General features: G+C 41.4%; 1 protein-coding gene across 1 annotated transcript in view; it reads right to left on the reverse strand.

The window, feature by feature from the left end:
* Nucleotides 1-18037, reverse strand: part of MUC2 (mucin 2, oligomeric mucus/gel-forming) — a 63087-nt gene extending 45050 nt beyond the window's left edge. Inside the window, exons 1-17 of the mRNA XM_083459388.1 lie at nt 17964-18037; nt 16404-16668; nt 13572-13686; nt 12682-12772; nt 11825-11934; nt 11336-11552; nt 10814-10939; nt 10576-10693; nt 9056-9194; nt 8443-8553; nt 6416-6485; nt 5631-5768; nt 4994-5158; nt 4323-4417; nt 2416-2542; nt 1252-1504; nt 488-540 (exon numbers count right to left, since the gene is read on the reverse strand). Coding sequence (XP_083315514.1) covers nt 488-540; nt 1252-1504; nt 2416-2542; nt 4323-4417; nt 4994-5158; nt 5631-5768; nt 6416-6485; nt 8443-8553; nt 9056-9194; nt 10576-10693; nt 10814-10939; nt 11336-11552; nt 11825-11934; nt 12682-12772; nt 13572-13686; nt 16404-16668; nt 17964-18033 — 2263 coding nt within the window. The 5' untranslated portion in view covers nt 18034-18037. The remainder of the gene's footprint in view (nt 1-487; nt 541-1251; nt 1505-2415; nt 2543-4322; nt 4418-4993; nt 5159-5630; nt 5769-6415; nt 6486-8442; nt 8554-9055; nt 9195-10575; nt 10694-10813; nt 10940-11335; nt 11553-11824; nt 11935-12681; nt 12773-13571; nt 13687-16403; nt 16669-17963) is intronic.
* Nucleotides 18038-18445: the final 408 nt, after the last annotated feature.

The following is an 18445-nucleotide window of genomic DNA, read 5'->3' on the forward strand; positions in this document are numbered from 1 at the left end:
CTGTAAAATAAAATATAGAACACTGACAATATTATCTTGGATCCATTTTGATAATCAACAAGAGCTGTATATAATTTTTTTTAATTTTTATATATAAAATTAAACAAAAAGGGCGCCAACAGACATCCCTGTTTTGTACCCATGAACTAGGAAGCATATCTATAAATAAAGGTTTTTAATTAAAATCAGTAGTCTCTTATCAATACTTTACGTTGAGCAACTTAAACAAAGCAATTTAAACAACTCAAAGGCTGAGGATATGTCTATGAAAACTATATAAATATGTGGATTTAGAGGGGAAATTCTGATACATTTTAGGAGGAAGCAAACTATATCATGTCAGCTTGAAAAAATATAATTATTAATTGCATTTTTATTAATTCTTTTCACAAAAAATGGCTCATATTCTTAAGAACAACTTCAAAATCATACAGACGACAACTCAAACTGGAAAAAGTCATAATGTAACATGAAATTGTACACCTACGTTCAGGGGTTACGTCCACTGGCACACAATGAAATCTTCCATGTCTGCAAACGCTAGAATGGAATACACAACAGGAAAAAAATGGTAAGCCAGATATTTGAGCTTATAAGTGATTCCCAATTTACATAATGCTACTAACAAAAACTAAAGATCTGCTGCAAAAATTTAAGAGTACCATTTCTGCTAAACCTTACTTGAACACCATGGGTGCCCTACTGACAATGCATAAAACAAAGTAAGAGCAAGTGCCAAAGACAAAATGTCAGTTTCTTAATAAGATTTGACAAGATATTTCTAAGCTGAGACATATAGTTTTGAGGGGAATATGGAGGAACCTTTGGATTACGCATTAAATACTGGGGGGCAGGTGTTGTGTACACTTATATTGCTGACTTCTCAAGTAATCTCAAGAATTCACAGTGCAATATTTCAGCACCTCTTTGTTCTTTGAACACTATGCCTGGTGAACAACATAGATGTCTAAAGTTTCTTAAAAACTAATCACTCCACAATGCATTCTGATGCTTGTATTTCTCATTTTGATTTGGAAGGGAGTTCCTCTTCTGAATTAGTATCACAAACCTCTAAATTGTCTTATGGTTAATGAAGAGAATGCTCATACACAGCCAACGTAATCCCAAAATTCCCCATCCCATTCCACCTGCAAACATTGCAGGATTGCAACTAAAAGAGAGCAGTTCCTGGTACTGAACATTGAGCTTCCCACCTAATGAGAAAGACCATAAACTGTTGTGTTAACATACCAGCGCTCATCCTGTTTCATTATAACATATCCGGGATTTATGGGCACACCCTTGTAATAGCACGGGCACTGAGCAATTGGCACACATTTGCCACTGTCATCCATATAAGAATTATCAGGGCAGCCACAGCCATCTACTGGAGTAAAGCCTTCCAAGCAGTACTTATGACCATCAGAAAGAGAGCGGCAAGTTTGCTGGCAAGTCAGATTGTAACGGAAGACTTGGCTGGCTTGGCAAGAGGATTCTTCTTTGTCTGAATGAAGGGGAGAAAGTGACAAAAAGTGAGAATGGATAGAATATATTCTGCTCACCATTCCTAAATATATTCCTGCTCACCATTCCTAAGCCATTCAGTGCATGCTGTCTGAATTCTACTTAGGTTAAGACTCCTATGAAGAAATGTTGTCATGCTTGGGTGAAACTAAGCACTTACGAGGTAGCAATTAAGACAATGAGAGGGGGAAACTATTATTGTCTAGCTCACAGATGAAGAACCTTTTTTCATCTCAAAGGCCACATGACCTTCTGTGCAACCTTATGGGGGCCAGTGGTAGGCAGCGCCAGAGGTAAAAGTGGGTGGACCAACAAATGCAAATGTTTTCTTTGTACAGTACTCTAGCTTGTACACACACCCTTCTCTACCCTCTATCCTTCATCCAGGCAAGCAAAAAAACATTATTAAGGATACATCGTAGTCATGCAAAAACACTCAATAAATATGCAAATCAGAGCCAGGAGGAGAGTGTGGTATGGGGAGAGTTGTGAGGGCCAGGCAGAGAGGGCCACATTTGGCCCAGGGCCTGGGGTTCCCTATTCCTGGTCTAGCTGAAAGATTAAATGGCAGGAAGTAATAAATGACTTAGCATTGCCTCATTAAGTCACACTGCAGACACCCCAGTATCCCAAATGGAATTGTCCAGTACTTCTACATTCATTGTATCCGTCCACAAGTATGTCAATGTAAACAACATACATGGGTGCTTCCCTTCAATGTCAACAAAACATTTTGCATCTTCCAAAAACCATATATTTTGATGAATGGGGTATGCTACGTTTGTTGATATTAACTACATTCTAGTCTCAAAACATTACAGTTAGCACACTGTTATTCAAAAGGTTTTGCTCCATTTTGTTCAAGGCAAGGGTGGGGATATAGACACTTACTGCAGACATTCTTTCTCCAGCCCCATAACATGACCCCTTTGAAGGCACAGGCTCTTGCGTATGATGATAGGGCAGCACACATACATTCTTCGTTGGCATTACAATTACAGGTATCGTATTTGCAGCGCTGGGCAAGGGGAGGGGGGAAAGCCAGTAAACATTCAAGTACATTTGTAGGAAGATGAATGAAGAGCTAGTCCTCAACAGTAGCAATGCTACACAATGGTACCCTGTTCCACAGTTAAAATGAAAGTAAAATGATAAACTGAGATCTTTTCCTTAGCAATGCCATTTGTTCCTCTCCTTCTTCCATTTAAAAATGTTAGTAGTTTTTTCAAGATTGCTTTCTCAAATGCTAGAGTGAACTTCTCCTATTATTTTGCTTAATTTGTTAAAAGCAATGAATGGGCTGTTTCCCCCACAGCAAGGTGATCCACTTAAAACAGGCAGTGAATCATTCTCAGCCCAGGGGCCACATTCTTTTCTCAGCATGCTTTCAGGGGGTCACATATCAGTGGTAGGCAGGGCAAAGGCAAAAGTGGGTGGAGCAACTAATGTAAATTTCCCCTTTGTACAGCACTCTCATTTCTACATGCGTACCCTTCTCTGTACCAGACAACACCAGACAAACAAGAGGCATTGTCAGAGTTCAAGGACACATTCTGGCCAGGTAACAACATGGAAGCAGGGTCAGTCATGGTATGTGGCCTGAAGAGAGTTACAAGGGCCAGAAAAGGAGGCCTGGGGGCCACATTTGGCATCTGAGCACAAGGTTCTCCACCCCGACCTAAAAGCAGACTGGCTCACCTCCACCATGTTGCCTGTCATCAGGGTTAGAACTATTTGGGGAATCTGGGATCTCCTCTGACCAGGATCCCCCAAAAGCTAGAACTAGTTCCACATACCCAAGGAGAAAATAAAAAAGTTCCTTCCAGTAGCACCTTAAAGACCAACTAAGTTAGTTCTTGGTATGAGCTTTCGTGTGCATGCACACTTCTTCAGATACACTGAAACAGAAGTTGCCAGATCCTTCTATATAGTGAGAAGGTGGGGAGGGGTATTACTCAGAAGGGTGGTGGGAATGGGTGATTGGCAGATAGCTGAGATGAGCCTGTTGACGACTCTTAACGACTGCAATAGGTCTTACAGGAAAAGGCAAGGGGTGAGAAGGTGAAAAATGGCTTAGTCATGTATAATGAGATAAGAATCCAATGTCTTTGTTCAGACCAGGTCTCTCCATGGTTTTAAGTTTGGTAATGAGTTGCAATTCAGCAGCTTCTCTTTCCAGTCTATTTCTGAAATTCCTTTGTAATAAAACAGCTACTTTGAGATCTTGTATAGAATGTCCTGGGAGATTGAAGTGTTCTCCTACTGGTTTCTCTGTTTTGTGATTCTTGATGTCAGATTATTCTTGATGTCAGATTTATGACCCAAGGAGACTTTGTGCTGGCACTTCTTGAACTGCATGAACTTCCCATAGCAAGCTGTGTGTTTTTTACTGATGTAATTTTTCAAATCAGTTTCTCATGCTGTTGCTATTTTGTTTTGTTTTTTATTTAAAAAAGCTAGAGAATTTTTCTAAAATCTTGGGTGTAGCTAAAAGAGCCCTCTGGCTCATGACTCTCTTCTGGATAACTATTATTTGGCTCTTTTCACAACAATGGGTTTGCTCTAGTTCCTGTATTCCAACTGAAAGGGCTAGAAATTTGGCTGGGTTTGAAACTGGATAATCCATTGTCAGTAATTCTAACCCTCAAACCCTATGAAAAGCAGCTGGGAAGAAAGCTGCAGAACTTGCTTTACCACCACTCTTTTCAGTTTATCATAATACCTGAAAGTGAACAACTCCATGTAACAAAACACCAAGCTGCGTGAATAAAGACTCAGAATAATTTGAAAATCCATACCTTATAATAATCTGTTGGATCAATGACTGAGTGACATCTGGCAAAAGGAGTTTCTGTACTTTTCAACAAAGAGCACCAATGTTCAGCATACTTTTCTGGAGAGAAATAAAATGTTATTATAAACCATTCACTTCATGTATTTCTATGTAATGCCTATAGCCATATGCTAGAATTCAAATAACTATGCAGTACAATACAGCAAAACAAAATGAATACTGTATGTGTCTGGATGTTTGAACACTATGCAGCTTCTCTGTCATTTAAAGGCAAGTAGCTACCCACATAACTGGGCAACAAAATCGCCTGAGGACTGTACATGCTCAACAGTTTTGTCTTCAAAAGACTATAAAGCACAGTAAACATAAACAGAAGTAATACTATGGATGGAAACTTTAAGCAGGCTTCCATTTTCACAACTATAATAGATAAAATGAGCATTTCTTCTTCATCTTTAGCAGTGTTGTATCCTATTTCTTTAGAAACTTTTTCTTTTGAGACAGTGTATTCAAAGCCTCGGACCTAGCACAGATTTATACATCACAACTTGCTCTCCCAAGTAATAAAGAAAATTGGCCCCGTCTTCAGATTCAATATTTGACCTGAAAATTGGATATAGATGGCACACAGATATTGAAACCTGTTATTTATTTATGAAAACCACCCATCCTTACCATTCTCAACGCTAAGAGTACAAGGGTGGTCCCAGTTATCCAACTTATCACTGCAGCTGGCTTGTGCTTTCCATGAGTTAGCAAAGGAAGCCCCTGTTGCTTCTATTAATCCACTTGATGTTTTGAAGTCATCTCCTTCTATTCCGTTGTAATTCCCACAAAGACCTATTGATAAAAGCAACAGATGTTGGCTGTGAGTTTCTTTAAAGGCGTGCCTTTCTTTTTTGTAAAATGGGAATAGTGAGCAATTTACTAAGATTTTCTAGTGATAAATTTCCATACATCCAATAAGCACATCACTTCCAATCAGCATGAACATTGTGCATAAGTGTATATATACCCCAGTATAATTTTGACAACTGTGCTGTTCTCTGCCCCAGCTTTTTTTAGTTCAAATAGCATGCCTGTGGAATTAGTCTAGCATATAATATATTATGTGTGTGTCACGATTTACAATTTATTGCCTTGAGACAATTTGTGGAGATAAATATGTCTTAATAAACAAAAAAATGACTAAACAAGTTGTTTTTTTGCAGGTAGATATTTGACCCCATGTATCTTTAATTTAAAAACAAACAAACACCCCCTTGTTAGTGTTACTATTGGCGGAATCCTCTTCCCTGCCGTTCAGACTTGCCTTGGAGAGTTGCCTGGGCAGTCTGGTCCACAATGACAAAGAGCTGCATAACTGGAACCAGCTGGATCTCCAGCCTGAGGCCTAAGGTCGCCTGCACAATAATGTAGTTTGAAGACGGCTGGAAAACTGTGAAGCTGGCTGAAAAACAAAAGGAAGGCCAAGTTATCACCTGCTTATTGTAATGCACTCATCATATCAGAGGGGCAAAAACAGTATCCATTGTGTATTATACCAGATTCCCATATCAGATACCTTTGCTGTTATGAAGAACATTGCCATTGGCTGAATAACCAGCCAGGAGAGCAAGAAAGCAGTGGCGTAGCGTGGGGGGTGCAGGGGGGCCCGGCCGCACCGGGCGCAACATCTGGGGGGGGGCGCTCGCACTCGCAGCTCTCTGCCCCTACCTGGCTCACTCACACTCTCTCACACAAGGGGGCGCAAATTACTTGCCTTGCCCCGGGTGCTGACAACCCACGCTACGCCACTGCAAGAAAGGTTAGGTGTTGGCCTGGAATGGTTTCTTAATGAAGAGAAGAGGAAAGCGGCAGGGAGGGGGGTAGATATGAAAAAGGGAAGGGACAGGGAAGAGTCCCCAGACAAGGACAAGCAATCATTTGGATCATTCCCTGCCAAATAAACCAAGGAGTACATTTTCTCACCCTCCTTTCCAGCATATTTTATTTTGCATTTAATTTAATCATGCTCCATAACATCTAAGGATTTGTGGAACCATCAATTTAGGGGGTGGGTGGGGTGGGGTGGAAGTTGGGGGTTCCTTTCCTCACCTGTTACATGAGGCAAATGAATTTCTATTTCATTCAGTAATACGGTACCATCTGATCTGAAAACTACGACCTGTGTGAAGAGAGAAACAGCCTATGTTAGTGTGACCTCAGAGTCTTAAAGGTGAGGAATGTAATAGAATCACATCATTTTAGAGTTGGAAGGGACCTGGGGGTCATGTTAAATGAACATTAATAATAACGATTGTAATGCCCAGAAGGAACCCATCCTGGAAATTTTGAACATTGACAGTTTTCTTATATCTGACAACAGGAAGTTGGGTAAGAGCTTAAGCAACCCAAAGAACTAAGCAATGGAACATGTATGTGCACACACACACACATGAATGCCCCTTCATACACACTTATGCACAATGTTGTGCAAATCCCTACTGGAGAGCACCTTGCACCATAGAATGCTCATTTCTTGGACTGGAAGGCATGAACCTCTGAGGGAACGTTGCAAAACATACTATAACTTCCAGAATATATGGATTAATTATGATGGAATTTATCTGACTTAGATTATTCTGGTTGCTTATTAACCGTCACATTTCCAAATCATCCAAAAATTAGATAAGAAGAATCAAAGCATTGTTTTCTTTTATCAGCAGTTCCTAATTATGTTGCTTTCAGCTTTGTTCTTTCAAGAAAGTACGGTATAAAAATCTCCAATTTTAAAAGTGATTGTATTTGTATTCATACATTTTCAGTTTTTGCCAGTTTGCAGCTGCACAGTGGCTGCAATCCTGCACCTGGGTACTCAGTCAGGCAATGTGCCTCAGCCTACTTCACTCTTCCCCCAAAGTAGATCATGGGGAAGGGGGGTTGCATCCAGCTCTGGCAGGAAGCAGGCAGGTCATAGTGGGCATTTGGATGCATATCATGTTCACAAACCAGGGCCAGGGAGAGGCACCCACTCCTTACCAATTCTGAATTATCTCAGTGCCCATAACCCTCCCTGGGTTCTTAATGTAGCCACAGCCAGTTGCTTAGAAACAAAGTAGGTTCTTATTTATTTTCCAGCTGACCAGATTGGCAAATCGGGTTTTGGAGGGCAGATGCCAGCTACTTATGGTTTTGGGACCTGGTGGAGAAAGGAACCCTTTTGGAGTTTGCTTGGATCACACACCCTTGTGTGTGTCTTGGGGCTGGGGCTGGGGGTCAGTGACTTCAGACAATCTCCAGATGCTGGAAATTATTTGCTCAGAAGTATTTCATAGAACTACACATTCAATGGCTTCCTAAACTGAAGAAAGCTAAACAGGATCAGATTAAATCTGCAGAGCAGAGGGCAGGGAACCTGTGGTTCTCAAAATGTTCCTGGACTGCAGCTCCCATCATCCTTTGCCACTGAGAACAGGAGCCCGTTGACATTTGGTGGGTCACAGGTAGCACCCATCCCTGCTGTAAAGTCTGCATACTCTTTGGCAATTGGCAGCTAAGTAGTCATGAGTGTACAGCGCAGAACTGTGACATGAGGAAATAATGCTGAAAAATCTCTTATCAAATCTTTGGCAAGGATTTCTGGCCAATGGTAGCTTTTAAAATGTTTATAGGGTATATTTTACAAACATATTAAGTATGAAATATGTAAAAGGAAGATATGACAAAATAAATAGAACCTGAAAGTCATGGAAATGTGGGCTTGGATTTAAAGAGGATGTAAAAACACAAACGAGATAAGCAAAGTATATAAAATATAAAAAATGAAATGAGGATTTCAATGTTTGGTTTATTGTTCAATGTAATTCTGACACTTGGATCAATGTTCATAAGTTTAAATGTTAACCAGAACCTCTTGGAGTGGTAAAATTACATATTACATAATTCCACACACAGACCCCATGAAGCTCAGCAAGAAGTATGAGCAGAATACAAATAGAATAAGATGTCAATGGAAGGGGAGGGTTGGGAGTCTTAGAATATGGTTGACTGGCTAGATCTTTGAGTTATGAGGAAAACCTTTATCTGGCATCATATTTTGGATGAACTAGCTCAGAGCCATACCACCATTACCCTAAACTTACGTTTTTCTTCTCGTCTATTAACAGAACCACCGTCTTTAGGCATGTTTGCTTGTCAGTAGAACCGCATGGGCCTAGTTCTCCCAAGAGGGCATGTGAGTCATTCTGTATGCTCTGCAATTACAGAAGAACAAATACAATCAAAGTGGTCAACTTTTGCTGATATGAAATGATTCCTTTCACAGATAGGCTGAAATTACCCATTCAGACAAAAAGTGCAATAAATCATTGACCTTAAGGATGTCACATTCCATGATCCGGGTCACAGGCCTTTCTTTTCCTTTTTCTTTCAGGGAGAGTATAAGCCCTCCTTCTGGGAAATATTTGACATCTAACCTCAAATTGCCATTCCCCATTCCTTTCCAATTCCTTTTTTGAATTCCCACCCCCCATTTTAGCCCTATCTTAGATTCAGCTATATTGCAATACAAAGACACAGGCAAGAGTGGGAAATGACCCAGACAAAAGCAGGTGTGGCCACACAGACATACAAACACACTGCATCCAAGGCAGGAAGGCTAGCCCTTTCTCATTCACCTGCACTCTATCGGAAGGCTACCCTACCCCACTGTGGCATAATTCCTTCGGCCAGAGTAGAAGAGTCTGGTGCACGTACCTTGCTCAGCACATAGTAGCAGTCACCATGGAAGGTGTACTTCTTTCCATCAAAGGTAGTAATGTGAGACCCTCCCTCCACTGCACATTTACTGGGACAGGGTAAATCCTGGCATATCCATCTACCTGATTGGCAGGTGCTGTGAAGACAGACAAGAAATCAAAAGTGGGATCTGGACATACAGAAATTATACTAGAAGTACCTGCACCACAGCAGTGGAGCCACTACAGCAGGTCAATTTGGAAATGAGTCCATAACACTTTTGGACCTTATAACCTCTTCTTTTTCCAAACATTCCAGATTCAGCAAGCCATAAAGGTGCTGATGATACATTGCAAAGTGGCAGCAGCAATCCCCTTTTCTCTACCCCAAGAATGACCGCTCCCCGCTTAAAACGGGGGGGGGGCACCTTTGCGTGGACACGCGCAGCCCTGGATCTGGAGCGGCCCCATCAGCATAGGCTTGGCTTTGCCTTCCCTCAGGTAGGATACCTGGAGGTCTCCGCCTACCTCAGTCAGTTGTCCAATCCCACCTGGGGGAAGCGTTGCCAAGGAGACCAGGCCAGGTAGGGGAGGGATTACCTGCCCACACAATAGAGGGAGGATCGTACCTGGGAATCCTCACTTGGCTCCAGAGCTTCTCCCACCCTACCCACCCTCAGTTAATGTCTTCTTTGCAGGTTAACTTTTCTTCATAGGTTTTACAGGTAACTTTTCTTCACAGGTATGCGGGCGCTGCTACGTTAAGGTCGCTGTTAAAGGGCCGGAAAGGAATTTCCCTGCATTGGCAGGTTTGGCCTTTCCCGTAGCAAAACGTCACAACTTTGGCGGTATCAGGCCTTGGGCGGAATCCTTTAGTCCATCTTCCTCTTTGTGGCGGCGATACCAGGGTTCCCCGTTAAAGGGGTTTCTGAAGGGAGGCTTTGACCGTATGACGAAAGGTCGTCATCTCCCTTGCGGTGGCGGCGTAACAGGGGCAGCTATCTCTGCTTGAACATATGTTCTCCAGAGCCGGCCCATCCCCCCCCACACACACTGGATAACCCTGAAGCTCCCTAGGTCCCCGGCTGGGGACTGGGGAGGGAGAACGCCCAATGCCTGAGCCAAGGTCTACCCACATTTGAAATTTAATAAAGTTGTGGCCAATTTAATCCCATAGCACGTTGTCTTTAGTCATTATTCTACATGACGGGGGGGGGACCACTCGGGATCTGGGGACTCCGCCTGTCCACGCAATGTTGCTGCTGCTGCTGCTGAAATATGTTTTTACAATTAGAGATTTAGGCTCATATAGCAATATCAGATGGGTACATAATTGGTAATGCTGGGCAATTTTTCACCGGGGCTTGCTAGAACCAGTTGTCTATGTTTTAGCATAAAATGATACGATGTATTAGATATGAAAGCCTGTGACGGTACAAGGTGTTTGTCCAGAGATTCACATCCCTACAAGAATCCTTTAAGTGACAACTCTGAAATAAAAAGCTATAATTACTCTCAGAGGGCACGGAATAGGCTTACCAGCTTTCACAGTCATTGGTGATGTTTTTACCAGGGGAAAATAATTTCCCACGAAGTTTGCAGTAACACTGGCTCGTGGCCACACAGCCTTTCCCAGTGATGTCATCATATACTGTGCCTGCAAAACAAAACAAAAAGATGCTCATAGTTCATGACAATCCAAGGCTGCACATCTGAACTTGGGTTTCCCATTTCTAAGCCCATTGTTGTATCCACTAGGCCACACATAAATTGTTACCTTCAGGGCAAAAGCAGCCATCCATGTAGTGTTCTTCACATAGTTTGCTGATCCCCATGTGTGAACAGGTGTCCATACAGGGTGAGCCACTTTCCAGGTAGATCATGTTTCCAGGACATGACTTAGCTAAAATAATGAAAGAAATAGCTCTGACTATATGCATACATTGACATGAAATTAGGGTTCAATCAAAAGAAAGAATCCAGGCAGCTAAAAGCATAATCCTAATTAGTTTCAGTTGGATTTAAATACACAATTTGCTAAGTTTCTTGTTCTCTGTTCTTCTTGCCTCTCCAGCATGAAAACAATTATTCAGAAACTTTCCACCAAAATCAGTGGAAAAGCTTTCCTTGGCTACTATGAGAAAACAGGATTGGAACCCAAGACTGCTGTTTGGAAATTAACCTTAAGGATGGGGACCTTTCAAGACCATTCTGAGTTACATGAATTTAAAGAGAGATTTCACCCTCCCCTGTTAAACGCTCCTGGCTGCATCTTAGATGAACCCAGTTAATCACTTACGACACAGTTGTGATGTCCTCCAGTTCTGAGGATTGCCACCAGCGTGGGAACACTGGCGGGAAAACTCTGAGATGGTGCTGCAAAGGCAGAAGGAGTCCTCTGTATGCTGGCAAGCACATCTGTCCTGCATGCAGGCTTGGATATACTGTTCCAGATTCAGGCGGGACTGACAATCCGCAAAAGCTGGAGCAGTCAGCAGCTTCTCACACTCCTCACGCTAGAAATAGAGGAAAGTACGGTTTAACAGGCCTCCCAAGCTCAAAGTGGCCCTACGTAACACAAGGAAGAAGGTCCAGGATTTTCACAAAAGTCTATGTTTGTACAGGATAATCCATTCTTATTCTCCTTTCCTCTACCTTATGATTCAGAGCAAGAACTGGGAGCATCATAAAGTGGTTGCACACCTTAGTACACACTTGCTATTTCTCTAACAGAGATGGGTATCTCTATTCCTGGCACGTACCGTATGACACAGTTTTCAGGACTTACATGTTGGTTGCAAGATTCAATAGGTTGTGTCTCATCAGGGTCTTCACATACTGTATTGGGTTTATTAATCTTCTGTAGGTTTCCAAATGTGATTGGATTGTAGCTCAGACCTGTGAGATAGAGTGAGCAGCATGTTCTATTATTTCCATTAACCAGAACAAACAGCATCTTTGTTTTGCTCTCAGTGTCACAACCAGAGCTTAGAGGCATAATTTCACACCAGATGGTACTGTTCACTTACAATAGATTACTTATACCTTTTAAAGTTTTAAATTGAACACTTTTTTGCTCATACATTCAAAGATTAATTGAAACACGCTACATTTTGGATGTTTTCTACATTTTAAACCTATGCTTATAGCAGAATTCATGAATTTCTGGGCTTAAATTTGGATTTATAGAAAGGTGTTGTGTTTTCACAATCTGTACAGTGAACTCCATCAATCATTTAAACATTCACATGTTTCCTAGGAGAATATGCTGCTCTTAAGCCACCCTGATCTGACAAACAAACACCAGGTTAAATAGTGTTTTGGACCATCTCCAAATCTGCTTTTGTTAATTTAGGGTGATATCCAACCAACATCAATCATAGGCAGAGCAGACCTTCTGAAATAAATGAACATGTTACATAATTTCCTTGATTGCAGTGAGTATAACATAGTTGGATGTCACCCACAGAATTCATTCCACATTTGTGGACCAAGCTTTTAAAAATAGTATGCATTTTAATCTCTCTGTACTTTTCTAACCACCCAGCAAAGAAACCATTGCTTTGTTCTCACCTGTGCATTTAAACTCCTCATATTATGTAACTCATTATAATAATCATTTCTCTATAATGTTGTCCAACTTACCATTGGAGAGAAATTCATTGTAAACCTGCTGGCCATTGTAATCCCCACAAAGACCACAAGTACCGTTGTTAAACTTGGTGTCCAGTTCAATCTAAATTGAAAAAGGAAAACCCGAAGGAACATATCAGCTATTGTAGCAAATAAATATGTAAAGTTGCCTTATGTTGAGTCAGACCATTGGGATACTGAGCCCAGTATGGCTGCTCTGACTGACATTGGTGGTCCAGTGTCTCAAGCATATGATTTTTCCTTTCCTGCCACAGGAGATCCTTTAACCAGAGTTGCCAGGAGTTTGATTTGGGATTTTAAGGTGACAAGCAAGACAACTGCTTTAGAAAAAAAGAGGCCAAAAAGGAAGGGCCAGGTTCAACTAATGAGTTCTGCTACTGGAAGCCAGTGGAAGGACTTCTGCTAGCAGAATAGTTCTTTTGACTCCTCTCCTAGCCCACTCACTGCCATGCCTCCCCAAATCGGCTTGCAGGGGTTGAAGGAAAATCCACAACAGAGCATGGGGAGAGAAATGGGGAGATCATTCTGTCTAGTAAACTGAAATGCTTGCACCGACAGAACTATCTTCTTAGTGCTACACTGAATTCTTCCTAGAGGATTGTATTCAACTAAGCCCTACTGAAATTAATGAGCCTAAGTTAGTCGTGTCCATAAACTTCAATGGGCTTACTCTAAGCAGGACTAGCATTGAATTCCAGAGGAACTGTAGAGCAGCCACCAAGAATGGTTCTCTACTTTCCCTTGCAGCCAAGAGGGTTCTGTTGGGTGCTCTTAATCACAAGACAGGGACATAGGGCAGAAATAGGTCACTTGAGTGAGCTGGACCTGTACCATAAAACCTATACCAAAGTCTCAAAATAGAAGCTGAAGGCCACACGTACCATCAAAGCAGCTTCTCTGTTCCATATCAAAACTAGGCCCACTCTGGCATAGAGTTTGGTATACATATCATTCTTCTCAATCAGAATACCAGAATGATAGTACGGAGTCCTTGCACTATAGGAAAGAAAGTCATACAGAGTTTTTATTAGATTCCATTGCAAGCAACAGCTCCAGCATTAGATGAGAAAGCACACCTTTGCAGAATTTCTCAGATCTATTTTACAGCCCCTATAACATCCCAGTATGCTCCCCAACTTCCAATCTAAAATGAACACGAATACACAGAAATAAGCAGAATCTTATTCATGGCCTGTTAAAATCTGTGAGGTTTATCTCAGATTCTGCATTCAAGTTTCAGCATTCATCTAAGAAAATGGATGGTCAAATTTTCCTCACCAGTTTAAGAGGGTGCTTATTTTAAATATTTTATTTATTTATTATTTCAATGTTTCCACTGGAAATTTCCTAGTCATCCTGTGCTTTAGATTTTACAGTGTCACTAGGGCTTATTAATACAGGTTCCTAAAGACTCAAGCCTTGGCTGAAGATCTTAGAAACATAAGAAGCTGTCCAAAGTCAGAAAATGAGTCTATCAAGCTCAGTGTTAGTTACAGATAGGTAGCCGTGTTGGTCTGCCATAGTCAAAATAAAAAAATTCCTTCCAGTAGCACCTTAAAGACCAACTAAGTTAGTTCTTGGTATGAGCTTTCGTGTGCATGCACGTGTATCTGAAGAAGTGTGCATGCACACGAAAGCTCATACCAAGAACTAACTTAGTTGGTCTTTAAGGTGCTACTGGAAGGAATTTTTTTATTTTGAAGCTCAGTGTTGTTTACCATGACAGGCAGTGGCTCTGTAGGTTTTCAGAAAGGAGTCTCTCTTAGCCCTACCTGCAGGTAATGAAGATTGAATTTGGGACTTTAGCCACTGAGATGCAGGCCTTTCCACTGATGGGTAAATGACAAAGTGTGCAACTGAAGGCCCAGAGTTGCAATGTGACTCCAAGGTAAAAGTTTCCTTATGAGTAAAGGTACTCCTCAAGACAAAGGGCTCTTGGAACAATCTTAACCAACTGTAGGTAGGTTTCCATGTAGCCTGAGATGCCACAAGCTAAGGTTACATCACCCCTTTGCTTGAGACTCCCAGTAGCTAGGAAGTCCCTGTGAATTAGCCTACCTTAAATTACGTTTCTTGTGTTACTGGTCCCTGGACTGTTACCTGCTGATGCTGTCCTTGGATCATGTTTGAAGTCAAATTGGTTCCCTGTGCCTGACCTTGGTTTGTCCTTGACTCTGCTGGCATGACATCTCCTACCATTGTCTGGTGAGCTTATGTGCGGGTGTAGACTTTGTGGATCACAGTCTATACAGGTTGTATGTATCCAGAGTAGGGTGGGACGGGTGTAGCAGTATTACGTAGATGATTCCCCTAATATGGGACGGGGCTTGTGTGCCTTTAAACTCCCTTTACAATGAATGTGATTATGAGGAAATCAATACTTGATAGATTGACCACCTCCACCCCAACACACCTCTTGATTTTAACTGAAGTGCCCTTAGTCTTGCTACACAAGAGTTATATTTCCAAAGCAGGATATTACTGCATAAGTGGTTTTACTCATTTCAGAGCCTTTGTTGCAGAGTAAAATGTTAGTCAACCTAAGAATAGTGGGACAGGTCACATTACAGGAAAAGGAAAATATTAACATTCACTATGGGAAAGAATATGTTTCCTTAAGCCAATTACCTAACATTTGGCATGGATTTCAAACACAATAATCTGATGTGGAATGTCCTTCTGACTACAAATTACTACTTTAAGAAGAAAAACCATGATCCATCTCAGCTATGATAGGTTTGGAAAAACAATGAAAGTTCACAAAGGCCAAACTGAACTAGCCCACCAGCAAGCTAGATGTGTCATTCTCACATGGTGTTCGCATAGCTAGGAGAGCTGCTGTTGTGTCTCTCTGAGCTTCCTCCTTCATCTCCAGCATAAATAGGGATAGGTATATGGTAGCAGTTGCCCATCACTGTAACTGGGCACGTGGTCAGTGTGTACAGTGAGACTAGGGAAGCCAGGAAACATAACAGTCAATGCCTTGTTCTGGATGTCTTTTTGTTAAAGGAGATCACTGTATGTGAAGTATAACTAAAGAGGTGAAATATGCCAGAGATAGCCATGAAAATAATCAGGTTTTTTAACAACCCTGGATGTCAAGTCTGTGTGCATTATAAAATGAAATTCATAGTATAAGTATTGATTTTCCATTTTTGTACCTTGCTCAAATAATAATTCCTACTGGTGGTTTTCTCCGGCAGTTTGTGCCTTTTCAGTTACATTTCAAAACCGGACTGTAAAATACTGCACATTAGCAGCAGTGCTGGGGAAATTGCTCACAATCTTAATGGTCCCCTGCTCATTTAATAAAATTTGTAGGTAATTATGTCATTGGGAGTTGGAGGCTGAATTCATGGAATGTGCAAAATCTCACTGAAAAACTATCAAAACTAGTTTGGCTTCCCTTGACACTTCTGGAGATGTTGTAGAAATGTCACTTGGTCTTATTAAAAAACAACACCTTTTTTTACTTCCTTGAAATTTCCTCAGATGTTTCACCTGAAAAACTCCAGGCTCACTTCGAAAAGGCAAGATTTCAGTGGCAGTACTCCTTAAGATCTATGCCCTGACTTTCTACACAATGCATTTCCCTCAAGTTTATTTTGAGTGGCGGGAGGTTGTTGCCACAATTTATATTATGAGCTTTTTGTGAAAGAACTGTGGCTAAACACTGGAAGCCTTAGAAGCATAATAATATGGGAAGAACTTACATTTGCCCATCCACCACCACCATCTTGTGAGTGAGGTAGATTGCAACATCCTTAATTGTGATAAGGACATATTGAATGTCAGGGTGCCCTTGCTCATTCAGTTCACGCTGGATATGGACAGAGAACTCCTGGTAAGATTCACGGCAGTCAGACACAAAGTTGTATTCACAGACACCAGGAAACTGGTAGAAATCTCCATCAAAAGTTTTGAAGTGGTTGTTCCCCCAAGTACTGCAGACATAGTGGCCATGGCTAGAAGTTCTTCCTGAAAAATGAGGACAAAGCAACCACTGAGTGCAATCATGGAACAATAAAGCAGAAAAATGACACATAATTAAATAAAAACAAGCCATAAAATCCAAAGAGCTTCTGAAGGGAAAGGGGTCAACAACCAGGATTAAACGTTCTACTGCAATGTTGGTATTTCATTTTTTATAGTTACCGATGCAACATATCAAGCAATATGTACACTTATGCTCTGAGAAAGGCACACACATGTTATTGGGCTTGCTGCTACAGCAAGATCTTTGCCATAAAGCTGTGAAACATAGGCACCTTGGGACACAGGTGAAGTGCTGCACACTAATGCAACAATTACATGATTTCTCTGGTTACCATTTATTTATCCATCAGGATAGCTTAGGTAATGCAAAACAGCCGAAGCACTTCTAGTAAAGGTTCTGCCAGTCACACAGAATCTCCTACTTTTAATTAAAAAATAAAATAAATTCCTCTACCACATATGCTAGCTGACTCAACTTTATATCCATAAATGATGGGGGCATTTAGCTTCCATTTCCAAATAAAGTTCTACACCATCTGCAGGTCTTTGGTATTTATTCTTTCTGCGCAAAACCTGTGGATTCTTCGAATCCATAAGGATCTGCTGTTGCAAAGCCCAGTTGAGCACCTGAAGCTGGGCCTTGATTGTCTAACTAACAGATGAAAGCAACAGACCTCCTCAGGTGGTGGACTCTCCTTCATTGGAGGCTTTTAAGCAAAGGTTGAGTGGTCATCTGCCATGGATGCTAAGCTGAGTTACCTGCATTGCAGGGCATTGGCCCTCAGGGTCCCTTCTACAGTTCTCTGCTGTATGATCTATGAACTATAATGGCAAATCAGTATTATAGTGCTGAAAGAGCTGTCAAGATAAACTAAGGCGAAAATTACTCCAGCCTGTGGTCCTCCACAGATGTGCTGGCTGGAGGTGATGGGAGTTCAACCCCAGAACATCGGGAAGATACCAGCCTGGTATAGGCTAGTGCACAACATCTTTCCCCTCCTACCACAAATTCCCTGAGGCAGAATCACCTATGCCTTAACTCTGCCAGCAAATTAGTTCACATCATCCAGAATATTATATATTATAAGCAGAGAGCAAAAGCACCCAGTGTTCATCATACAAAAGTAGTCATACAGACTACTTTTCATATACTCAAAAACCTTATTGATTAGCCAAGCAATTTAAATATTTTACTTGTTGCACATTGCACCAGCCAGTGAGTGTTCCCCAGGCTTCCCCACTGGACAATCCCACAGTATCTCCTTTAAAAGTCTTACCTTTTCTAACTTCAGTTGCATAGCAGATGGCCAGCCATAGTGTCAAAAGGCTGGTAAGCCTTAGCCCCATGGTGGCTAAGAGGGAAGGACAGAGGTCCCTCTATAGCCATCCTTTATATAATGTCCACTGGTGCTATTCATGCTACCATAGGGGAGGAGATGGAAGGTGAGGAGGAGTGGTCAAAATGGGTACAGTGTTTGCTGAGATTAGAAAGTAAACAGAGGTGAAATTTTCATTGTAATTCCTGTAATTTAGCATTCAGGAACATTGAGGAAATAGTATAATATTGATTCAGTTATCATGCAAGTTTCCTTTTTTATTGCCCTTTTGCATTTCTCTGAAAGGGTGTCTGTCTTCCTTCAGTCCCACGCAATATCAGTGTGCAGCATCTCCTAGCTCTAGAAAGTACTTGAACAATGTTAAACTAAATGAAATGCAGCCTGTGATTCCCACAACTCTTTTTCCTAATTACCCAGGAACC

This window comes from Podarcis liolepis (genome assembly GCF_965112155.1).
Source record: "Podarcis liolepis genome assembly, chromosome: 1".
NCBI lineage: Eukaryota > Metazoa > Chordata > Lepidosauria > Squamata > Lacertidae > Podarcis > Podarcis liolepis.